At 42.3% G+C, this 25,437-nt stretch overlaps 1 protein-coding gene across 2 annotated transcripts in view; it reads right to left on the bottom strand.

Annotated features, from left to right (window-relative positions):
* The window catches only part of nsd1a (nuclear receptor binding SET domain protein 1a), a 32,669-nt gene that overhangs the window by 5,089 nt on the left and 2,143 nt on the right, over window positions 1-25,437 (bottom strand). Inside the window, exons 3-20 of one of the 2 annotated variants that reach the window (XM_038299171.1) lie at window positions 24,750-24,891; window positions 23,351-23,523; window positions 20,621-22,400; window positions 20,416-20,540; window positions 18,574-18,796; window positions 16,476-16,579; window positions 14,034-14,093; window positions 13,777-13,950; window positions 13,580-13,672; window positions 13,372-13,495; window positions 13,077-13,277; window positions 9,143-9,322; window positions 7,900-8,056; window positions 7,618-7,823; window positions 7,427-7,539; window positions 7,076-7,345; window positions 6,882-6,998; window positions 6,632-6,773 (exon numbers count right to left, since the gene is read on the bottom strand). In XM_038299171.1, the coding sequence (XP_038155099.1) occupies window positions 6,632-6,773; window positions 6,882-6,998; window positions 7,076-7,345; window positions 7,427-7,539; window positions 7,618-7,823; window positions 7,900-8,056; window positions 9,143-9,322; window positions 13,077-13,277; window positions 13,372-13,495; window positions 13,580-13,672; window positions 13,777-13,950; window positions 14,034-14,093; window positions 16,476-16,579; window positions 18,574-18,796; window positions 20,416-20,540; window positions 20,621-22,400; window positions 23,351-23,523; window positions 24,750-24,891 (4,384 nt within the window). Of the gene's footprint in view, window positions 1-6,631; window positions 6,774-6,881; window positions 7,346-7,426; window positions 7,540-7,617; window positions 7,824-7,899; window positions 8,057-9,142; window positions 9,323-13,076; window positions 13,278-13,371; window positions 13,496-13,579; window positions 13,673-13,776; window positions 13,951-14,033; window positions 14,094-16,475; window positions 16,580-18,573; window positions 18,797-20,415; window positions 20,541-20,620; window positions 22,401-23,350; window positions 23,524-24,749; window positions 24,892-25,437 lie in introns of those variants that run through there. The other variant, XR_005281994.1, reaches the window with a different exon arrangement.

Below are 25,437 nucleotides of genomic sequence, written 5' to 3'. Positions count from 1 at the left end.
GATCAGAGCCTGAGTCCGCTCCGTCCTCCCCGGTTAGGTTGCTGCGTCCGGTGGTAAGCTCACGTTCCTCTGTTCATTTTTGCCTGATCGCCCTTTCCGGCTAATCACCTACTTCTCCTTTCAGAAGTCGAACGGGTCCCGGTGCTGTGGCTTCCCCGTCGACTCCGTTGCTTCCATTTTCTCTCTATCAATAAACAGTTAACTGATCCCTGTTGCCGTGTGTGTTCTGCATTTGGGCTAAATACGTTCAGCCGAACATGACAGAAGAACACTCTGGCCAGACAGACCCAGCGGACACATTCGGCAGGGCGTTAAATGCCCAGCAGGATCAGATTCGGGGATTAGAGTCCACTGTTCTAGCCGTTCAGAATCAGCTGCAGGGCGTAGCCGCCCAGCTCAATCAGCTGACAGGTTTACTGAGTGCAAGCGCTCAGCCTGCAGCCTCTGCACAGCCTGACCCCGCCCCCGGTCCAGCGCCAGCTGATTCGTTTTCACCTGTCCCTGAGACTTTTTCTCCCAGTCCTGAGAAATTCTCCGGGGACAGTGTAGATTGTTCTGGTTTTCTCTTCCAATGCTCCCTGGCTTTAAATCGTAGTCCACGCTCTTTTCCCCATGACGACTCCAAAATAGCCTTTATTTTGCGCCTTCTCACCGGGAGAGCCCTCAGATGGGCGGAATCCCGTTTTCCAGACTGCAGAAGATTCCGCTGCTCATTTAGTGAATTCATAACAGAATTCAAGATGGTTTTCGCTGCCGAGTCGGATGAGACGACTGATTCCCGACGCCTCCTCGCCCTCAGGCAGCGGGGAAAGCGCGTTGCAGACTTCGCAATTGAGTTTAGAACTCTTGCGGCTGCAGCTGGCTGGGAAGAGCGCGCGCTTAAGACTGTGTTTTTTCAGGCTCTAGACGAGCCACTAAAGGATGAATTAGCCCGTCTAGAGGTGCCCGCCTCTCTAAATGAGTTCATCTCCCTTGCGGTTAGATTAGATAACCGTCTAAGGGGAAGGTTTAGGGGACGAGCTGAGAGATCCCTCCCGTCTTCTCCACCTGATCCTATTCCCGGTCGGCCCGCAGCGCGTCCTCCTTCTCCTCCTGAGCCCATGCAGTTGGGCCGGTTACGGCTCACCCCCGAGGAGAGGCAGCAGCGTATAGCTGCCAAATTATGTATTTATTGTGCTTCCCCGAATCATTTTATTGGCGACTGCCCTGAGCGGTCAAAAGACCGGGTCCGCCGGCTGTAGCAGGGAGACCGTCGGACCAAGTTAAGCTGTCAGCCCCTGCTCCTCCGCGTCTGTGCTTACGCGCCGCTTTAATTTCTTCCCGTGAAACCTTTAAGTTTTCCGCTCTGGTTGATTCAGGGTGCGACTTTAATTTAATAGACTGTTCTTTCGTTCAACGCTCCCAGCTCGAAACTGTGCCCCTGTGCACCCCTCTCCAGGTCTCTGCCTTAGATGGAGGGGCTCTCCCTCAGATAACCCACCGTACTAAGCCCCTTGAGCTCGTGGTTTCAGGAAATCACAGGGTGCAGATCTCCTTCTTGGTTTTTCCTGTTAAGCAGGCTCCTCTGGTGTTGGGTTATTCTTGGTTACAGCAACAAAACCCAAACATTAACTGGGCTGACCGGCGCATCGAAGCCTGGTCGATTAAATGCCATTCCAGCTGCCTGCTGTCGGCGGAACCCGCCAGCCCGATCACAGTCCAGCCTTCTGCTGAGGTTGATCCAGAAATGTTAAGACTCGTTCCAGAGTCGTATCACGACCTCAAGTTGGTTTTTAGCAAGTCCCAGGCCTGCTCTTTGCCACCGCACCGACCCTACGATTGCGCAATCAACCTCCTGCCGGGCGCCCTGCTCCCAGCCAGTCGCCTGTATAACATTTCTCAGGCCGAGCGACAGGCTTTGGAGAAATACATTAAGGAGTCACTAGCAGCCGGGCTGATTAGACCCTCGTCTTCCCCCCTCGGGGCTGGGTTCTTTTTTGTTGCGAAGAAGGATGGCTCCCTTCGCCCGTGCATAGACTACCGTGGGTTAAATGCTATAACGGTAAAGAACAGGTACCCCCTTCCTCTCCTTTCCTCCGCTCTTGAACCGGTCCAGTCCGCTACGGTCTTTTCTAAATTAGATCTGCGTAATGCTTACCACCTGGTCCGGATCCGCCGGGGGGACGAGTGGAAAACGGCCTTCAAGACACCCTTGGGCCATTTTGAATACCTGGTAATGCCTTTTGGGCTCAGCAATGCTCCAGCGGTCTTCCAATCCCTTGTGAACGATGTCCTCCGTGATTTCCAAAACCTCTTCGTTTTTGTCTACCTGGATGATATACTAATTTATTCACGAACCCTCTCTGAACACAGACACCATGTCCGCCTCGTTCTTCAGCGCCTTCTGGAGAATCGGCTTTTTGTGAAAGCAGAAAAGTGCGAGTTCCACAAACCCTCTGTCACCTTCCTTGGTCTCATCCTGGAAGGGGGGCGTGTCCGGTCTGACCCTGAAAAGATCAGGGCTGTTCTCGAGTGGCCTGAACCAGAGAACAGAAGAGAGCTGCAGCGGTTTTTAGGTTTCGCTAACTTTTATCGCCGCTTTATCCGTGGGTACAGTCAGATCGCCGCCCCCCTTCACGCCCTCACGTCCGTGAAGACTTCGTTCAGGTGGAACACAGAGGCCGACTCAGCTTTCCGTGACCTTAAGGACAGGTTTTCCAAGGCCCCCATTCTCGTTCATCCAGACCCCTCCAAACAGTTCATTGTCGAAATAGATGCTTCCGACACTGGTGTTGGAGCTGTGTTGTCTCAGTGCTCGGGACTGGATCAGAAGATGCACCCATGCGCCTTCTTCTCCCGTCGTCTGTCCCCCGCTGAACGCAACTACGACGTCGGCGACAGGGAGCTCCTGGCCATAAAATTGGCCCTGGAGGAGTGCGCCACTGGCTGGAGGGGTCTGAGCAGCCAGTACAGATATGGACAGATCATAAGAATCTAGCTTATCTCCAAACAGCTAAACGACTCAATCCCAGGCAAGCCCGTTGGTCCCTATTCTTTTCCCGTTTTAATTTAAGTATCTCCTACCGACCTGGTTCCAAGAATCTAAAACCTGATGCTCTGTCCCGCCTGTACGCCCCCCACGACTCAGTTAAGGAGCCCTCTCCCATCCTACCTTCGACCTGCACCTTTGGGGCCCTCCAGTGGGAGATTCTGGACCTCATTTCCCAAGCTCTGCCTGCTGACCCGGACCCAGGTAATGGCCCACCTAACCGCACCTACGTCCCCTCCTCCGTTCGGCCCCGCCTCATCCAGTGGGCCCACTCTGAAAAGTTATCGGCCCATCCTGGAATCCTCCGAACTATCAAGTTCATTTCCCGGCGGTTCTGGTGGCCCGACTTACCCAAGGATGTTAAACAGTTCGTCCTAGCCTGCCCAGTTTGTGCACAGAACAAGCCATCAAACAGACCCCCTGCAGGCTTGCTCCAGCCCCTGCCAGTCCCTGAGCGGCCATGGTCCCACATAGCCCTAGACTTTGTCACCGGCCTACCCTCCTCCCAAGGTATGACCACTATTCTCACTGTGACTGATCGTTTCTCTAAGGCCTGCCACCTTATTCCCCTCAGAAAACTCCCCTCTGCTTTTCAGACGGCCCAGCTCCTGGTGAAGCATGTTTTCCGCCAGCATGGGATCCCGCTGGACGTTCTGTCTGACCGTGGTCCACAGTTCACCTCACGTGTGTGGAAGGAGTTTGCCGTGGCCCTTGGTGCCCGGTACTCTCTTACCTCTGGCTACCATCCGCAGACCAACGGTCAGACTGAGCGGCTCAACCAGGAGCTGGAGACCGCTCTCCGCTGTCTAACCTCCACCAATCCCTCCGACTGGTGTCAGTTCCTTCCCTGGGTGGAGTACGCTCATAACAGTCATGTCTCCACTGCGACTGGCATCTCCCCCTTCGAAGCTTCTCTGGGCTACCAACCACCTCTGTTTCCCGACGACCATAAGGAAATAGCTGTACCTTCCGTTGCCCACCACATCCACCGATGCAAAAGGGTCTGGACCCAGACCATCCAAGCCCTGAACCGGACCTCTGAGCTGAACCGCCGGTTTGCTGACCGCAGGCGAGTCCCTGCTCCCTCCTATCACCCCGGTCAGCGGGTCTGGTTATCTACTCGAAACCTCCCGTCCAGATCTTCCCATCGGAAGTTATTACCACGTTTCACTGGCCCCTATGAGATTGTCTCCGTCCTCAGCCCGACGACCGTCCGCCTCCGTCTCCCGTCCCATTCCAGGACCCACCCTACCTTCCATGTCTCCCAAATCAAGCCCGTCCTCTCTAGCCCGTTTTGCCCTCCGGCCGAACCCCCTCCACCCACCCTCGACCACCTGGGACGTCAGGTCCAAAGGGTCGTGGCCTCCCGTCGGCGTGGTAGAGGGTATCAATACCTCGTCGACTGGGTGGGCTGCGGTCCGGAGGAACGTTCCTGGGTTTCTGGTTCCTCCCTCCCTGACAGGTCGTTGGTGGACTCTTTCCTCTCCTCTTCCTCGAGGTCGCCGGGTGGCGACCATTGAGGGGGTGGTGGTGTCAGGACTCAGCCGACAGGGCCATGCAGTTTCTGCCGGTTCTGCTTTCTCCGCAGGTGTTTGCAGTTGACAGGTGGGCAGGGCGCTCACACCTGTGGCTGGTTGAGCTGCGTCTGATCGCACTATAAGAGCAGCATCCAGACAGCAGGAGGACGCCAGAGTGTTAACCGTAGTGGTACGACTAAGGCCACAGTCTCTCTACTGAGTTCTGACTTCCCTCGTTAACCCAAACCTCTGTGTTCCCCAGGTTACCTCTCGATCGCCTTTCAGAGGGTCCCACTCGTGCTGACTCCAGGGTCTGAGTTCCCACAGGGTCCTCCCTTTCTCCTGGCTCAAAGCAAGGTGCTTCGAGCCACTCTGGTTTCTCCTGCTGCCCCGGATCATTGTTAAGTCAGCGCAGCTCTGTCACCCTCAAGCCCGAGCCTCACCTGTCACTGAGACACCCGCCACCAGCTCCATCGATCAGAGCCTGAGTCCGCTCCATCCTCCCCCGGTTAGGTTGCTGCGTCTGGTGGTAAGCTCACGTTCCTCTGTTCATTTTTGCCTGATCGCCCTTTCCGGCTAATCACCTACTTCTCCTTTCAGAAGTCGAACGGGTCCCGGTGCTGTGGCTTCCCCGTCGACTCCGTTGCTTCCATTTTCTCTCTATCAATAAACAGTTAACTGATCCCTGTTGCCGTGTGTGTTCTGCCGTGGGCTAAATACGTTCAGCCGAACATGACAATTCATATATAAAAATGCAGCAGGATTTAAGCCACTGATATACACTGAACTGTCCCCATCAAACCTGTAGAGGGTGCTCTACATATAATTCCTAGAGTAGGGGCCTAGAAGTATGCTAGCTCCCGTTAGCTCTTTATCTCAGCTCTGCAGGAGTTGAGCCCAGTCTCTTCATTGGTTTACCAGTTTTAATGCAGCAAATAAATGTTAAAATGTGTGATTCGGGACACAACATGCCTCTTGCTAGAATCTATTTGTGCTAAACAAAAATTAGGCCCTTCTTCTTCTTTTATTTACAGTTATGATTGCCATCCAGTGGCGGTTAGGAAAAATCCACAGAAAATCCACACCTTCGTAAAGGCCGCATGTTTCAAAACGTTTAAAAAATTTGTCCCGAAAATACGGTAAGCATGTTTTACAGGTGTGTAAAAGAGTGATATTTTAGCTGCTTTATTTCACTGATACCCATTTAAAAAGTCCTTGCATGGCTCACTAATATAATATATTCTGATACAGCTGTGAGGAAAATGAAAGCACTGATTTTATGCATCAATGTTTACCAGAAATGGAGCGAAAATAATGTCTAGTTTAAAAGGAGATTAATTTTAGTCTTCAGAATCATGGAGTGAATTTTGTTCCATTGTTTTAAAAGAAAATGCTATATAGAAATAAAATCTTGTTTTCATATGTTATCTATTTTTTATGTATATTTTGTATTTTCATATATCTATTTTTTTTTTTCAAATAGCATTCTTTTCAAACTGATTTTTCTGATCACATTCTCTTTCGGGGGATGTGCTTTTCTCTGAGGAACAAATACGCATTTCTATTGGTCTGCATGGATGTTGGCTAAGACATTTTTATTGTTTGAAAGCAAGCGTTTGAATTATGCTTAAGGTGAAAAAACTGAAATTTAATTTCTCGATAGCAGTAATGAAAATTAGAAATTTTTGCATTTACAATATGTGTTCTTTGCTTGCAACAATAATGAAACAAAGTTCACTCCATACAGAATCCCTATTGGATGCCCTGTTGGATAGCGGTTACATAACAGGAGTGCTCCTCCAGCAGCAGACTGCTACAGGCCTTTTCTGTGAATAATATGCTGTTTTAAACCATTGGGCAGTTTGCCTAAATCTCTAAAACAAGTTTTCTCCTGATTTCATCCTTTCTGGGAAGTTGCATGTAAATCTTCACTTTAAAAACCCATATTAAATCCGTAGCTTGCTTTCTTTCATTGCGTTTCCATATTCCTATATATTTTCAAATTAATTCAAATACACTGAGCTACAAGCTTTACATTAAACAAAAAAGTAAAAACAGAATTTAAGATCGACTCCATCTCTGAGACCTTTTGGGATGTCCTGCAGGGTGAACAGCCCAACCCTGGTGTCGCCGTTTACAGTCCACTTCTGCGTCTCACAGTTTGGTTGGCAGCTGTGGTTCATGAAGCGTGCTTGGTTCCCTTTGGGTCCAGCATCGATGATCCGATCCTAAGTGAACCAAAACAACAACAACAAAAAGTTTATTCCTCTACTCAGTGTGTTTGTTCATCTGTCCCATCTTCAGGCCCGATTGAAGGACATCGGTCACAGAATCACCTTGTCCAGGGTCAGCATGTAGAAGTTACAGATGTCATTCTCCTGAGCGTGTCGAATTCTGGCACGACATTCATCCTCATCAATCATCTCTCCAACATATTCACTCACAAAAGCGCCCTGAGGGGAGAAAATTAAATAATCACATGATTAAAAAGCCAAATGTAATAAAATCCTTTCATCCGTTCCCATTTTACCTTTTTTATGTCTGTGATGGCCCGTAAACCCCATCCACAGGACAGAGTCCTGAAAATCTCCACCGGCGTGTACTGTCGCTTTGTGAAAGTCTGGTTCTGACATCGTTCCCCGGCGGCACACACCTGGGGGTGGCACTCGTACATCAGCATGCGGTTTATGCACTCCGAGTCCACGCCGCAGGGGTTCTCATCAGACGCCTTGCAGTTACAGCGAGGGATCTCCGACAAGTCGGCAGTGATTATCTGCACCTTCCCGATGGGTCGGTTCACCTGGATCACAAAGCAACAGGCGTCGTATTTTCAGGTGGTCTATCAGCTGATTATATGCCCAGCTGGGTCAGGTCGACGTACCTTAATGTGTTTGTATGGGGGCGGTTTCTTATCGTTCTTTCTGTCCTCCTGGAGCTGCTTGATTTCTCTCTCCTTCTTGAGCTCTTTGAAACGCTCCGCTGCCTCAGCCAGTGCTTTAAAGACACAAATGGAATCTTAATCGTGTCTTTCTAAGCAGAATTCACCATAAATACATATTAAAACACACATACCCTTCTTGTACACTGCGTCAGCACCTTTCCCCATTTTTTCTATGTTGTGAGTGTCCCCCTCCATGTAGGGGAAGACTCTGGCTTGGTAAGTCCACACAAAATCGTTGGAGCCAAAGAACTGCACCGGGAACTCTCCCACATCATGTTTCATCCTCAGGATCTTATTTGGAACATCTTTGGTCAGGCACACTTCAGCGGGCCACCACCTGAGGCGTCAGATCAGCTGTCAGACTGGCTCCATCTGCTGCCGCCTGGACAGTAGGATAAAAAGGTGCCTCTTACCTGTAACGTCCCCATTTGACCCACAGTATGTCCTTAATGCGAGGTTTCTTCCCAGCTTTGCAGTCGTTGCAGAACCAGCTACCCTGAGGCATCTCTATGTTCAAACATTCCCGATGGAAAGCAGCAGGACAGGATTCACAGCAAAGGAGGCTGCCCCCTGCACAGTCAAGAAAACGCAAGTTCATGCCTCAGAATTGGGAAGGTTTGATCTGTGAAATGTTACGTTTTGCAGATTGTGACCAGCTTGGAGGAGAGTTTTTACATGTAGGAGAAGTAAATGAGAATAAAATCTGGTAAGGCGTAAATTTGATAGCTCATAAAAACGGCTTGAACCAAAAACCTTAAGCAGTTGTGCTCTGGAAGACTATAAGTGTTCGCTTCCTGATTCTTTATGGAGTTAATTTTGTTCCATTATTATTGTAGCAAAGAATCGATTTTCTATATGGGAGTAAATCTAATCCATACATGAAACTATGAAAAACTTCTTAATTAAAAAAGGTTTTGGGGAGTGCAGGTAGCGCAGTGGTTAGTGCGCACAACCCATGTATGGAGGCCTTAGTCCTATCCAGGTCTCTTAAGTTATTTTTCTTTAAAACAATTCTGTTATGGTTAAAAAAGTTAGTTAAATAAAGATTTAATTCAAAGTCTGTGTTTGTGTTCTTTATTAAAATTAAATCATTTAGCAATATTATAAAAAGTCCAGGCAGAGCTGCACATAAAATATGGTTTCAAATCTTTTCAATAATTATCGATATCGATCAATATGCATTTTTTTTTTATCAATAAGCTTTTTTTCTATATCGCCCAGCCCTATGTTGCATTATGGGTAAACTTGAGGAGAGTCTGATCATTATGAAGCTGACTTACTACTGGTCAGATAAACAAATGTAGCAACGTCTCAATATGAACAAAAGAAAGAAACATTTTTTTTTTTTTTTTTTACAAATAAAACAAAATATGGAAGCATGAACATATCGGCTGATGCAAGATAAACGTACTAATAACACAAAAAAAACACAGATGTATCCATCTTTCTCGGATGAATCTAAAACACTGCAAAAGCAAAGAGCAAACTTTTTTGGATCTGTTAGCTTTGTGCATCTTTGAGGTGAGATTTAAATACATTTAAGGACATGTTAAAGACCATTATCTTTTTATTATTGCTTTCACACATAAAACCTCCAGATAACAGTTTGTTTTGTTCTTTTGTACCATGACTGGAAGCTAAAGCAGTAAAACTGACCTTCAGAGCAGACGAAGCACCAGCTAACATTAATGTGCTCATGGTTCTTGCAGCCTTTGCGAGGAGTGAAGTGGTTTGGACACAGGAAGCTGTTGTTGGCCAGCACCAGGCTGCCTGCCGCCATGCAGTTATCATTGGGGTGATAGGCTACAGGACAGCGAACGCACCGCGCCAGCCGACCTGAGAAGAAAAAAAAAAAAACAAAGCAGACTGATTCAGCCACATGAACAGATTTTCACACGTGGCTTTAATAGAGCAAACAGCTTTCCAGAACAAAATATATTTGAAACATTAAACCAACCAGTTCGCTCGCTCTGTTTTCACATACATATGTTTTACAGCTTAAGAAGTTCATATAAGAATGCAGCTGAGGACGAGGTGCGTCCTGACATACAGTCAGATATTATAAATGAAAGGTTGAAGCTAAAGATTATAAAACTGCAGTATAGAGAATTTTCTTTAGCCAAATCAGGAAAAAAAACTTAATTTTTAACAGAGGTATGATACTTTCACAGCTAATTAAGAAATTATTCAAAGAACATGTTTTATTATTTGGAGGAAATCAACAGAGATCACAACTTTCTCCCAGTTTGAGGCAGAAACTTTTGGTAAACAATAATGATCAGCTGCATTACACAAAAAAATGCTTCTATAACAGGTAGGTTTTATCCACAAGAATGAAAAATAAAAAGTATGCTCCCATAAAACCGTTTAATACTCCGCATGTATGTATGGAGTGAATTTGTTCTGTTATTGTTGCAAACCAAGAACTTTTTTTTAAAATGGAAAATTAAAAAATAATTCAATCCAGAACTGAAACTTAAAAAAATAAATAAATAAATAAATAGGGCTGGGTATTGTTAAAAAATTTTCGGTACCGGTACCAATACCGATACCTTCACTTCGATACCGGTTCCTGAACGATACTTTTTTCGATACGAGTTTTATAATATCAATTCGAAGAAAAAGAAAATTACACAACATAAAAAAGTACAAATCTTGAGTTTTATTTTAAGCTCTGATTTTTCCATTTACATTTTTCCTCTTACATAAAAAAAATTTCAGTGTCTAATATTCACTGTTACATTATGAGGACCTTTTTACTTAGCAGTTTTCCTTTAGAAAAATTACCATGTCTGACAAACAAGCCCGTTGAATGGGATCCTATTGACAGCGCACCGCTGGTATGTGGGGGGGCCTGAGCGGCTCTGACAGAAATATTGGAAGGCAGGATGAACTGACTGCACTGATTAAGTTTTCAGGTGGATTTTCCCACTTAAAAACATAATAAAACTACTCTATTCCCACTGATCACAGCAAATATAGCTGCAAGGCAAATAAAGGATAGATTAGCTCCGCCCAACGCGTGTTAGAGCCACTTTTCAACCGCGCAGCCAGAGCAGCAAAGCTGCTTCAGCCGCGCGTCAGAAGCTGGTACAAGCAGCAAAAAAGGAAGCAGCAGACGTGATTTTGCTGCTCTTGATTGATGATTCACTCCCTCTGGCTTTGCACTGCCCACGGGCTGCTGAGAGGAGGATGGTCGCGCTGGTTGCGGTCCGCTCTTCTTGCAGTCAAACACCGGAAAACTTTCTGCTCTAAATTGTTTCTGTGCACGATGTATTGCATTGCGCACTATTAGCATCAGTGTTAATAAAGTGAAGCCACACTTTTGACCTGGGGGGCATTTTAAAGGGGTTCCACGATGCTCACAACCAGTTCACAACAGATACACATGAACCCTGGCTGTAGGCGGGACCACCTGTGTATTTTTCCTGGATGACGCAATCACCTTAAGTGTTACAGCCAATCACCGGAACTTGGTACCGAAAGACGAGGCATGTTTCGATACTCGGTAGAACCGAAGCATTTCGGTCGGTACCATAAAAGAACCGAAGTTCGGTACCCAGCCCTATAAATAAATAAATGTTTTAATCAAAGCAAATGTTTTGAGTGTAACTTTGCTGTTTCATCAAATTATCATTATTTCAAATTTTATCTTTAACAAATTTTTTTTTTACACCAGCAGACCCAGCAGGGACAAGCTTGAAGGAAAAATGTATGAAATTTCTTTTAGCAGATTCTTTATATTTTCAAATGCTATTTTTTCCGAATGTCTCTTTCAGATTAATTTATTAATTTAATTATTTTCAAACTTGGTCTGAAAAAAAAGAGAAATAAAAAAAAATTTGAAATAGAAAGAAAATTAAAATCTGTTAAAAAATTTTGAAAAAAATTACATCTGAGAAAATAAATGATGAAAAACAAATTGTGAAACCTTTTTTTTTTTTCTTTTCATATTTCCATTTACAAAATATTTTCTTTACCAGAACTATACAGAAACAAAACTCCCTCCACATATGCATGGAGTCATGAATTTGTTCTTGTGACATTATAATGCTCAATGACTGAAATCAAGACTCAGCAGGGAATTAAATTAGGAGAAATTAGAGCCAGGTTTCTGTTGCTTTTTTTTGTTGTTGTTTTTTTTGTTGCGCATCTCCAGATATTTAAAACTCAACAGAAATACTTTTAGGGACAGAAGGACCAACACAATAAGTGAGAAACACAAAAGTAAATGAGAGGATCTATAAATAATACATCAAGTTACAAAGAACACTGAAAACTGTAACTTTGCATTTTTAGGTCAGAGAACCTAAAATTCATTATATAAAATTATTTTAAAGAAAAAGAGAAAATATTTATAGGAACTTGGTCGACCTGATTTTGGGAGGAGAAAAGCTTTTTATTAAATCCTTTTGGACTTCATCAGTAGCCTAGTTAGCATGATTTTAAGACAGATTATCAACTCATCTTATCCCTAACTAAGGTGCTGTATTGAATTGCTTAGAATCAGTGTGTGAATAATTAATTAATAAAGTATTGTAACACCCATGGATGTTGGTTTACCAGCAGATGGCAGCAGAGTCAAACAGTTTATTCTGGCTAGCACAAAGCTAGAGCTTCACCAGTAACAGAGAGGTGAAAAAGTGTAATAAATGTGTTGTTTTAACTGTAAAACCTCAAGATTCACCCAGAAAATAAGCAAAAAATAGTATCCATCTTATCCACATGAAGAGAGTCTTTTTACCCCCCGCCCGGTCTGTGATCTCTTTAACCCAGACCTCAATTATCTGAGTGCAAAACTATGGCCGCATACATTAGACCAGCTGTACATTTTAAAACTGATTTAATATGACAGGATAATATTTTGTTATTTATGGCCAATGTAAACATTGTGACCTATAAAGCAGATTCATAACCAGGTGTTTTTTTTTTATTATTTCAGTGGTTTTAAAACTGTTCATGAGGTTTTGTCAGATTTATCGTCCTCCCTCAGGCTTTCCATGCTGAGTTGGTAATATCTTATCAAGAACCTCTAAAGGAAAACTTAAAGCTTAGTTCAATTAATTAATTATGCTGCAAGGTTTTTAAATGTTATTTCTATTCTTATCTTTTATATATTATTACTTTATATATATTTATATATTAACTGCTTCTTTTTGGCTGACTAGAGCTTGACAGTATTTTATACATATTTATAACTGCCTATGACATTTAGAATTGATCATTTCCCTGTATTTTGTCGCCTATTAATTACTGTTGTTTTTAATAATAATAATTTATTCATCTGGTAATTTTTCTTAATTACTTAGCTTGAAAAAGAGCATCTTTTCTTAACCTGTTCACTGGCATCACTGAAACCATCAAAAACAATCTTAAATCCCCTTTTTTTTAACCCCTTGGGAAGGTCTAGCCTGACAAAAAATGTTGTAATGGCGGACAGTTGCCTTATTTTGGCAGGATGAGGCTGCAGATTTGGAGGCACCACATCCCAGAACGAGACCGGACAGTTTAAGGTTCAGCTTTGATTTTTATCTGATGCAAATGGAGCTGTGTCTACAACAGACTCTAAATGACATGCATGGAAACCTACCTTTGGAGTTGCAGGCGTTCAGAGGGTTGGTGATGTGGCACGACAGGCACACATGCAGGGGGCAACGGAAGCCCTTGTTGTGCGGCTGGGTGGGCGAATACGCCATGATGCAGTCCGAGTGGTAAAACTTCCCACAAAGCGGGATGATGCAGCGCTTCACCCCATTATCAGACTTCTTACACACAAAGCACTTATGGACGCCTGAAATGAAAGTGAAAAAAAAAAGGAATCTGAAAACTCTGGTGTGTTTCAGGGAAAACCTGTCACGGTTTGAAGCTCATATAGCCAGACCCACCGGTTTTACATTCCTGACAGAGGAATTTTCCTTTGGGAGCTGCAGAGAGCCCGATGCACTGCAGGTGAAAGGCTCCAAAACATGGACCGTCACACACCAGAAGCTCTCCTGTTTTCTCACACACCTATTAGAGCCAACATAAGAATACCTTCCTTATATAAAACAGAAGGTGAAGATAATCATCACAGACAGGCGAGGGTAATTTCACCTGGCAGACGTTCTCCTTGAAAGATGCAGCTCCTATCCTTCCCTTAACGTCCCCCTGGAGGGAGAGACTCTCATTCAAACCCACTGGCAGAACCTAAAGGGATCAACATCATCGAACGTTACTTAGGTGCAGTCAGGAACAGATTAAAATGATCTCATGATTTTCCTTTCTGTTAGGAGACAACAGAACATGGTCACCTCAGGTTTAGGAGTTAGTGTTCCAGAGTGTGCGTCCTGTTTCTCCTCATTGCTGCAGGGCTCCGTCTCCACCTCCTGCTTTGGGGTCTTATTCTGTTGGGGGCTCGGGGACCTGCTCTCTGAACACTTGGAGGCTCCAGCAGGGGATGGTTTTTCTTTCGTCTCTGAAGCAACCTTATCCGGTAAAATACAGAGTTTAGCATAGCAAAGCAGAACTTCAGCATATAGTGACCGATACTTAGTGATTCTATTAATACCTGTGTTTTCTTGACCAACACTTTCACATCCGATGCTATGCTGAGTTGCCTTTTTGCTTCCTATGAACAAAAGAAAATATTCAGTGTTCTTAATGCAGGAATAAAAAAAAAACAGACAGATGCATTGATTTCCTTAATGTTTTACAATGAATCTTATTAGCATCATTCCATTTTAATAGAGGTTGGCCTTTCTGGTAGAACACTGGACTGGTTAAAATCTATGGGGTTAGATAGCTGTCAAAAAAATAATATGTGTAAAATGTCTAAAAATTTTCAATAAAAACGTCTTGAATAACATTATGAATGTGTAAGAAGGTTACAACTGCAAAACTACAAGTACACTGCAAAAAAAATGAAACCTAAATAAGTGCATTTGTTCTTGAATTGAGGAGACAAGGGAGATACTTTAACAATTTACATTTCAAATAAGAAAGAACAATAGCATTGCCTTATTTCAAGTGCATATTATCTAATTATCTTATATTAAGAGTAAATTTTTTTGCTTATTTCTATAGAATTTTTGCAGTGTACAGATCAAAAATTCCAGATTTTGCTAATCCAAATCTCAAGTTTACAAATATGACTCACAAAACATTGAGTACAATTTCCTAGTCGTAAATTAGTGATTTGTACATGTACATTTGTGATTAACATTAGTGAATTTGTGAATTTCTTACTTGAAAATTTTGATTTCTATTCATAAATTTTTGATTTGCAATTTTAAAATAGTAAATTTGTACTCGTAAATGTGTGGTTTGTGCGTGTACATTTAAGAGTCGTACTCATAAATTTGTCATTTGCACAGGTAAATTCCTGAATTTATACTAGTACTATTGCAATTGTAACTTCTTGTCATACATACCTATGAGTTGACATAAAGGAACAAATTCATATCCTAAATTTATTTCCATTGTTGTCATTTATTTACAAACTCAAACATCAATGCATACATTTCTGTAGGTGGTTATCTTACCCTATATAAATCCTACTTAAAGTATTTATTTAAAGGGATTTTTCTATATCAGTAGGCAAGTTTATGGAGATGGAAATCATACAGTATGCAGGTTTTCCAAGGGTCCATCTTAGGGCCCCTCCTGTAAATGACTAATGTTCCCGCAGGACCTTGAAAAATGTATTGATAAGTTCATATTTAGCCAACGTGAATACTGTAACAGCGCCATCACAGGTCAGACAGTTGCAGCTGGTCCAGAATGCTGCTATAAGCGTCCTCACTAGAAGTAATTGATCATGGTGCACCGCCACAGCAAAATAAAGCCATCATAGCTTCAGAATGAATAAAAAATGAAGGGTAAAACAATGTAAAGCAAATAATTTAACAAACCCTACATATGTGGACTTATTCTAATCATTATCAGAGTTTACAATGATTTTCATAGTCATGAAATGTATTACTTATTTAATGAGGGGAAGGGGTATATTTACTTTATTATGGAGAACCAACCCCTCCAGCTCCTTTCCAACTTGCTGCAAAGCTGGTTAGTGTATGAAGCTACCTGGTGGCTCTTGTTAGCAACATCATCTCTAGTTGCTCTTTACTATCTAAGCGGGTTTGTTATATTTAGCCCTCTAGAAACGGTTTTCTTTTTCTTTTCAAAGAAGCCCTGGAAACAAATGTAGTGTCCTCTCTCTGTGATTCAGGCAAATTTAGTGACTTCCTACTGTTACTACCTCCCCGCTACCCTGAGCGCTGTCTCACAGATAGAAGGAGCTTTCATAAGTAGCTAATAATTGCCATTTAATTATTCATTTTCATTTACTTGAATTGTTCATTTCTTATTTCGTATTTAATAACCCTTATGCCCATGCAATGTACATTTCTCGGTTTTCCTATTTTTTTGTCCATGTACAGCACTTTAAATCGTCTCGCTACTAAGATGTGCCATTTAAATAAACTTGCTGTTAATTGATTTAATTGTAAAAATCTACAGGAAAAAAATGCATTGTTTATAAAATGGAAGGACGATATCAGTTTTTTGCTTTTTTTACAAATAACATCTAGAAAATGAGGTGTGTATTTGTATTCATCCCCTCCAATGCTTTGTTTAAACATCTCTGTATTTCAGGCATGGGTTACAGTTAAGCCCCAAAATGATTCAAACTCCCTGCAAATAATTTTTATGGAAAGGAAAACCTCGTGTCTGTTTGGTAATGAGAGGAAATATCAACAATGAAATAAAGAAAAACTTAAAAAATAGACCAAATTATGTAAAAAAAAAAAAACTAAAAAAAAAACACAACTCTTCTCAAAGGACCAAAGAAAAGCCTTTATTAGCATTTATCGTTTTCTTCTGGTAATTTCAACATTTATTCTTGAGTGCTGCAGCTTCCCTCAGAGCTATTCAAACCTTACTGTTAGCTCCTTACAGACAATAACAATAAGTTGAAGGGGTGTGAATACTTATATGGTTTTGGTAAACATACCTTTTTCTTTGAAGGAACTGCCGACACTTCTTCCACGCTACACTCCATCACCTTGTGCGAGAGCTTTCTAGGCCTCTTTCTTTCTTGAGGTAAAGTTTCTGAGTCTGAAAGCAAAAGAACAACTCAGGTGCTGCTTTCACCAGCAGAAAAGGCCTTTCAGAGACAGACAGTGTGCCGAATATAATCAAATTAAAAGGAATAATGGCCCTGTTAAAAAAGAAAAACAGATTTTTTAATTGTAAAAAGAAATGAATAGTGTTAAAATAAATAAATACTTCACTATTTCAGCTTATCATACAAGACATACATTTGTTGCATTTGATCTATAATAAAAAAACTCACTTGCAGGGAAAAAAACTTAAAACATTTAGGCTCTTGAAAGAACACATTATTTAAAAAGTCACCTTTAGTTTGAATAGTTCTTATTTTTTTATTCATTTAATTAGGGATGCACGATATAATCGGCCCCCTATCGGTATCGGCCTGTATCGGCCTTAAAACTGAATATCGGACATCGGCCACCCCATCGATATTTAACCCGATATTTGATCAGCTTCTGAGTTTCTAAAGTCTAAAAAAAAAAAATACTACTTCTTCTTCTTCCTCAAAAACTTTGACTTAAAAACTTCTAAAGATGAGGGAAAAAATATTGATACATTAAAATATCACAATATCTTCATATGCTGATATATTGCCATTTAAAAACACCATATCAATCTCTTTTACTAATGAAATATTGCTATATGTCATCGTTATGCTACGAAATCCCCCGAAAATTTACGAAATTTTGCCATATTTTAATTTGTTGATATATTGACGCGGTATCGATCTATTTTACTAACAAAATCTCACAAGAATTTGCAAAATATCACGAGAGTTTGTAACAGAACGATGAAATTTTTCGAGATTTTGAAAGTAAAATAGATCGATACCGCGTTTTTTAAAATCTATTTGATATCAGCATATGAAAATATATTTGAGTATATTATTTTTCAAAGTTTCAGAAATGAATAACAAAACTGCTATTTTCAATGACTACTTATTTTTGTCCAGCTTTAACATCAGTATCGATATCGGTTATCGGATACAAAAGTTTTAAAATATTGGCATATTGGATATCGGCCAAAATCCCAATATCGTGCATCCCTACATTTAATAGTTTACTTGATAGGAAAAGAACAAGAAGCATTGCTATAAGAACTGATGCCATATTCATAGGCTGAGTCGCTAAATGCTAATTCGCAAACCGGGTTCCTATACATGAATATAACAGTTATCAATCATAAAAAATAAAACATGTAATCAATGTTCAGACTTGATTTGAGTTATGCGTTGACTTGGCTGAAGGGAATCAGCATCCAGCCTACTGACTTGGTATTATCTCCCTCCTATCAGATTGCAAGGACAGCATTACATTTCCTTTAAGGTTTTCTGTCAGATTTAACTCCAAACTTCAAATAGGAGATAGAAACTTTCCAAACTTTGATTTCTTTTGAATCACTAAATTATAAAATACAACTGAAGGTTATGGAGAAAAACTGATACCTGTCCATAATATGTTTAAAAAAGGATAATTCCTTCTGAAAAATTCTTTCTTCAAGACCATAATGCTGCCACCCCCATGTTTTACTGTAGGTTTGGAGTTAATACAATGACATTTTGTACCTACTGCATCTTTCTAAGTTTTTTCATCTGTTTTATTCATTCTCAGTCCAGTGAAATAAATCAGTGTAAAACCAGTAAAATACCAGAAGAGGGCAACGATCGACACTTTGATCACAAATCTCAACTATAGTTTAAGTTCTTTACCCTTCCCCTCTCAGTCATCTACCATACTTGCTCAGCTTAATTTGGAAGCTTAATTGAAAAAAAAAAGAAAAAAGATTTTAAAAAGATGTGTGAGAAAAAAACTAAATTTGCAGTGATGCTCTGGTTTCTTGCTCAGAAAGCAAAAGTAATAATCATTCTGCTTATCTCCTGGTATCCAGTAATACGGATACGCCACAAATACGGTTTTTAAAATGAAAATAAAAGCAATTTTTTATGAGGAGAGCAGCAGAAACTCTAAGCTGTAGATCAGACGGGTGCTCAGGCTCACCAATTTCAAGAGGTAGATCTGTTTCCCCCGCTGTGTCTGTGTCAAAGCAGGGTGGTGTCGTGACAGAAGATAGAGGGGGTGGTTCAGGAGAACGCTCTTCCTGAGTGGGACTAGGATCCATCTCTACGCAGGCCTCAGTCGGCTCCGCTGAAGACAAGGGTGAGGTATCAGTGGCTTCTGTGGTGCTGATGAGATCATGGAGTGCCGTTATCCCTGGAGTCTCCTACAAACCCAGACACAATGACAAACACCAAATAACACCACATTCTGACATAAAAGAGTAAATAACAATCTAAATGTGTTCAACATCTCTTTACCCTGACAACTCTGTTTCAATTAAATCCAGCAAGATTGCTTGCTTTCAAATTAAAACTAACAAATAACGAGGAGAGGAGAGGAGAGGAGAGGAGAGGAGAGGAGAGGAGAGGAGAGGAGAGGAGAGGAGAGGAGAGGAGAGGAGAGGAGAGGAGAGGAGAGGAGAGGAGAGGAGAGGAGAGGAGAGGAGAGGAGAGGAGAGGAGAGGAGAGGAGAGGAGAGGAGAGGAGAGGAGAGGAGAGGAGAGGAGAGGAGAGGATTAAAAAAAACTTAATCTAAAAAGAGAAATCTAAAAAATAAAATATGTTTATATGAATAACAAAAAACCACATGATAAAAAAATATATGTTTTATTTGAATAAGAAGGGCTGAACAGTGCACAGTGGGTAGCACTGCTGCCTTGCAGCAAGGTTTTGGGTTTGATTCCCAACCTGGGCTCTTTCTGCATGGAGTTTGCAAGTTCGCCCATGCATATATGTTCTCCCTGAGCATGCGTGGATTTTCTGTGGGTACTCCGGCTTCCTCCCAGTCCACAAAACATGACTGTTTGGTTAATTGGCTGCTCTAAATTCTCCTTAAGTGCGAATGTGTGTGTGAATGGTTCTTTGTCCTGTTTGTCTCCGTTTTGCCCTGCAATGGACCGGCGACCTGTCCAGAGTGGACCCCGCCTCTCGCCCATAGACAGCTGGAGATAGGCACCAGCACCCCCCATGACCCCAGCTGGAATAGGCATGACGGAAGATGGATGGACTTGAAAAGTATTTGAAAATAATATAAAAAATTAAATCTGAGAATAAAACAAAGGTATTATCAAACCCTTTTTAAGACCTTTCTCAAAGTTTAATTTCCAGACTACATTTGCACATAGAGTGGCCAGCTGTCCTGGGTGTACTTCTTTTTTCAAACCTCCATAAAAATAAAAAAAAAGTGAATTTTGCTTGTAACAATACTGACACCAAAACTGACACAGGAAAGATAATCAGAGTTTAAAAGGAGATGGATTGAGATAAACATAGCGTTATTGAAAAAGAAAAATCTGTGGTGTATGCAACAGACTTAAAACTGCTGCGAATATTCACCCTTCAGCGAGACCAACACCCAAACATCCTGAGCTACAGCTGAAGCATTTATGTCAAAGCATGCCCGTGTGTTCAAACAGCATAAAGTATAGACCTAAATTCAACAGAGAATATGATGCAAGAAAAGCTGATGTACACAGATGCTTTCCATGTGAATGACTTATAGAGACGCAAAAAAACCCTCCAGCAGTCATTCCAAGACAGGATGTTTTTTTTACCTACACTATTTAAACAGTTGGAAAACAAAAGTACCTTTAAAATTTTTGCTTTCTTTTTGTCAAATTCATTTTACTCTGCTGGTCTATTACCAATGCATAACAATGCTGTGCACTGAGCTCTGTGATTATAGTGGGATATCTATTTATTGATTTATTCATTGAAAGTGGAGCTATCCTGTTTTTTTTTCTGTATCTTTAGGGAAACCACAGAACAATAAAAATGTCCTCACCGCTTTGGGACATTCTGCAGTGTGCTTCTTCGACCTCTTTTTCGTGGAAAATATTTGTTCATACTCCTCGGTGGACTCCAAGAGCCTCTTAGTTGGTTTCCGGAGGCGTTTGTTCTCAGATTGTCCTGTGCCAAAAATAAAAAACTTTCATTTAACAAAGCATCATCTAGGTAAACAACCCATAAAGCACTTGTCTGCGTCTTACCGGCTGTGCTGCCAGAGTCTGAAGAGTGCGAGTCGTTGTCTGCGTGCGCCTCGGCGCTCCGGTCGAGATCAGTTGACGCTCTGGTTGTCGGAGACCCCTTCCCCTCAGCTAATGTCTCCTTCCCCGGTGACTCGATCTCAGTGGCTTCCTCTACCAGCTGCCAGCGCTTCTTTGGAGCCACTATTTCTGAGGACTTCTCTGTGCAGCTGGGAGAGGGATCCTGCCTAAGCGAATCCGTTACAGGCTCCGTCGATTCAGAGCGGACCCTGATCAACTCCCTTTCAGTTTCATTAAAGGGCGGCTCAGGTGTTCTGAGCTTCAGCTTAGAGGGCAGCCTCTGTTTTCTGCGCTGCTTCTCCGAACTCCCGATCTCAGTGTGAGGAGGAAAGTCTTCACAGTGGTAGGGGTCAGCTGAGTCGGCCTCTTTAGAGCAGGGCCTGGGTTTTCGGGGCGTGCTTTGGCTCGGCGTGGGCTTCTCTGGCTGTCCATTTTCTAATTTGATCTGAAGAGGTAGAGCATCACAGGAGCCTCTTAGCAACCCGCCTTCCGTTGCTGTGGGGATCACCAGGGGTTCCTCCTTTATCAAGGTAGCCGACGGCGGCAGCATCAGCGGTTTGCCTTCTTTCTCTCGAGTGTCGTGCATGTCCTTCAACAGCATCAGGAAAGTACTGAATTTATAATTGGCATCAGGTCGAAATGCACTCAGCTCAGAGTCGTCGCTGTCCTCCATAGCCAGAGATCCGAACTTTAATTTTTTACCATCTTGAAAAGTATCAATTGGAGACAGAGACAAAGAGGAGGAGGTAGTAGATAGATCTGATGGGGAGCTCTCTGTTTTGATTTTAACCTGCTGCTGCGTGGGCCGGAGCGAGCCCTCGCACTGGGACCTGATCACAGAGCCGTTCTGAATCAGTTTCTTATCAAGCTTCCTTGTGCGGCGCTTTGGAGAGCTGTGGTGAACCAAGTCACACGTCTTTCTGGGGGATTTCCGATCTGGAGACGGTTCAGCTCTAAAGGGAGCATAAGTGGGAGTCTTTTCATCAAAAGGACCTTCTGAGATCTGCCCCTCATCGAGATCAGACGGTTTCAGAGCCTTCGCATTGAGACGGCTACTGGCAGAAAGACTCCCAGAGTGTTTTTCACCTGAGCTCTGGGATAATTCACCAGGCCTCTGTTCAGAGTCTGTCTCTTCAGAGGTCAGTTTGTTCTGAAATCTACGGGACGAGTCAGAGAAATCTGTACAAAGGTTTAGCTTTTTGGACGACTTTTTTGCGTTTACTGCACCCTGCTGCTTTCTGTCCGTGGCGTCTGTGTCATATATTGGAGAAAGAGCTGTGCGTTTTGGTCGATTCAACATGGGAACTGAATCCAGATCAGCGTAAGGGGAGTCTTTCGGCTCCTCGTTCAGGGCCCGTGTGGTCATCAAAAGCTGGCCTGCCTTGATGGAGGACTCCTTCCCACCAACAATATGACCAAATATGTCCGACAAACATTTCTTTTTCTTTCTGATGGCTTTGCTCTTGTTGGGATGCGCTGAGGAATTTTTGAAGAGATGGTGACCGTTTCCGTTGGTCGTCGGACTGCTTGAGGCGGGCCGATGTGAGACGATGGAGGCGGAGGGGCTTTCTGGTGGCTCCTCGGGTAGAGGAGGGCTGGTCAGGTGTTCCTCCCCGTTCACAGATACTGAAAGTTTATTTTCACTGTTCTTCTGACGACCTGGGAGCAGATACTCTGCTTCGGCCACACTGACTTTCCACGCCGTCAGCAAACTTTTTGGAATCTAAAAAGGTCAGATTTTATAAAATCAGCAAAATAAAACAGAGATAATCATAGAAATTATTTCTTTCTAGTTCCAAATATTATGAATCCAAACTCTTATTCTTTTCTTCAACGGCTTCAAACATGATGAAAATGTACCTTCTAGAAACCAAAACATAGAAAAGAATTAAAAATGTCCTCATTTGTGAGGAAAATATGAAACAAAATTGGAAAAGCACTCATGGAAGAAAAAGATTTAGGAATGCTTTCGAAGCTGTGTGGCTGAAAATGAACACTGCAAGTCACCCTTAACCCTGAAACATATTGAAGGTGAAGATGCTTTTGACTGCACATTTCTTAAACACCGGCGGGTAAAATGGTAAGACTTCATGTGCAGATGAAGGAAACCTGTTAATGGTACCACAGCTAAGTCAGAATGCTTAGATCAGGGCAGCTCAAAGGGTTAAAAGGGCCCAGTCAGAGTCCAGAAAATAAATCTCACACCTGTCCTCTTCCACTTTATCCCGGGATGCAGGATGAGCAGTTCCTCTGGGTGTTCCAGGGCCAGCTGTGAGACGTGTTCTGGGCGTCCTCCATGAGGGAGGCGTCCAGAAGGCATCCAAACAGATGTCCCAGCCCCCTGAGCTGACTCCTTTCGATGTGGAGAAGCAGCAGCTCTAGTCTGAGCCGCTCCCAGATGACCAAGCTCCTCACCTGCCCTCTAAAGGCCTGAACACACCGGCTGCGTTTGACTATGTAATCTCCAGTCAGATTTTATTCATGTAACACTGACTGTGTATAAAGAGGCTCCAACTGGGCTGATCTGCGCAGATTTTTTCCACCTCTGTCTCAACATTAAAACAATTTTCCAACATTTGACTTGGACAGAATAAGATTCTATAAAGCATTGCTCCACTTAACGAGTCTATGCAGCATCTCAAATGGAATTGGAAAATGAATGTGTTTATCTACCGTGTATTTGTAGTCCTTCTCTTTCTGTTTTCCTCTCCGTCTAAGAACAGGAAGCTCCTCGAACTGATGTCCGCCTTCAAATGGTAGAATTACGCAACCTGGGACCCAGGAGCGTTCCGACACCTCCCCCATCGTCTCCAGGAAATACAACCGACAAGGACGAGTGCTTGGTACTGAAGTACAAAAAATGGGAAAAGAAATGTATACATTAAAAACAATAGAAACATAAACAGAGCTTCGGCTCTACACAATTAAATTAAAAAGGTTCATCAAAAAAGGTTTTAGTCTGGTTGTTCTTAAAAATTACAGAGGACAATCTTTTATTTCCAGGTGGATCATCTAAATAAGTAGTCGCCTTAATTGTCAATCATTCTGGTGATATATTTATGTAAGACAGTCCTACGTACTCGTAGGACTATCTTTCAGGTTAGCTATCTTTCAGGTGTATATCTGTGGTGAGCTACTGTTTCAGACAGTCACCTTTCTCACCTTGATTCTTAGAAAATGGCTGAGGGTCGTAAGAGGAAAAAGTGTTTACAAAGTGTAGGAGAAGAAAAGAAAGGCCTCAGAAGAGGCAGATATATCCCAGAATGCTTTGCGCAGGGAGCTCTCCTCGCAAAGCATTATGGGATTTACTGTGACAGCAGAGAGCACAGGCACCGTGCAGTGGAGAAGGAGTTATGTGACCTAAGGGGGGGGGGGGGGGGGGGGGGTGATCATCTGTCCGAACGGTCAGTTAGCAGAGCTTGCTTTAAAGTCCACTATATAGTCCCCGCTGTATGTGGAGAACGGCACAGTTTAAACAGGGGATGCACGAGGAGAAATGGGCTTGTGCACGCTCTTGCACGGGCGTTTATTAGTGGAGAGGGACAGTCTTTTAAAAAAATACTCCACAATATCTTGAAGTAACTCATCTAATTTTTTTTTTTATTGCATTATTGATGCATTGCCAACATAGTGTTATATTTGGAGAATACCTTTATTTCTTTTTACCTCTAAAAGAAAATTCAATATAAACCAATAGAAATTTGTTTTTACTGCAGAAATGTTATGATCATGTGTTGGAAATATAATCACAGGAACGACGGCTGGCTTCAGCTATTAACACCCTAAACAAGGAAGGTGAGACACTAAAGAAGCAGTGCAATGATACAGCCCCAGAGGGCTGCATCAAAACATTTTACTGAAAGTTAAGTGGAAGAGAAAAAAGTTGAAGAGCTTGGTGTCGACTCATCAGGTGTTCCAAGTTGATACTAAAATACCAAAATGTAATTTTTGACAGTCCAGAACAACCTTTACTACATTGCTGTGTAATAATTAATGTGTTATTACATTTTACCTTAACTACACACGTGTCCACAGACAAACACTGGCCAGAGTAGAAATCAATGCTTCTCACCTTTCATCTTGGTGTGGATCCCTTGGTCTGGGTCACAGAGGACCTGGCAGGGCCACCAAGGCCGCCTGTTGAATTTGGCCCACACCAGATCTCCATCCAGGTACTTCACAGCAGGGAGAAGTTTCTTCTTTGGGCTGTTGGACTAAGAAGCACAAGGAGGACACTTTAATGTGAGACTAAAATTACAGTTTATCTTTAATTCACATTAAAACAGCGATATAAAGTTGGTCTAAAGCACTTCTAAAATAATGTCTAAAAGTATAAATAACAGAATTTACCTTTACAGATTTACTAAAATTACTGAAGGATGCAGCAGATAATTTAGAGCCGATACAGAGCTCCGGTTTCTTTCAAATATTTAAAGCAGATTCTTGTTTAGCAATATTAATGTAAGAGAAAGGTGTTTTTTAAGATGTTAAAGTCAACCTAATAAAAAAAAAATACTTTATGAATCCTAAAGGACAATAAAATTTAGTAAGTTATAGGGTTTGTTTTTATTTTTTTTTGTTTTAAATGTTAATAGTTGTAGGAAGGATGTATGGACAGGGGTGCTAGTTGTTTTAGCATTAAAGCAGAGGTAGTTTATATTTATTTAGTTTCATGTCATGAAAGAAATGAGAAAACAAGTTTTATGTTTTTCTGTAAATATCCACTAATCTGAATTTGTCTTATTCCGGATCGGTGCATC

This window comes from Cyprinodon tularosa, unplaced genomic scaffold (assembly GCF_016077235.1).
Source record: "Cyprinodon tularosa strain WSP-4 unplaced genomic scaffold, ASM1607723v1 ctg42, whole genome shotgun sequence".
Lineage (NCBI taxonomy): Eukaryota > Metazoa > Chordata > Actinopteri > Cyprinodontiformes > Cyprinodontidae > Cyprinodon > Cyprinodon tularosa.
The sequence above is the reverse complement of the archived record's forward strand: the minus strand, read 5'-3'. Positions and strand labels throughout refer to the sequence as shown.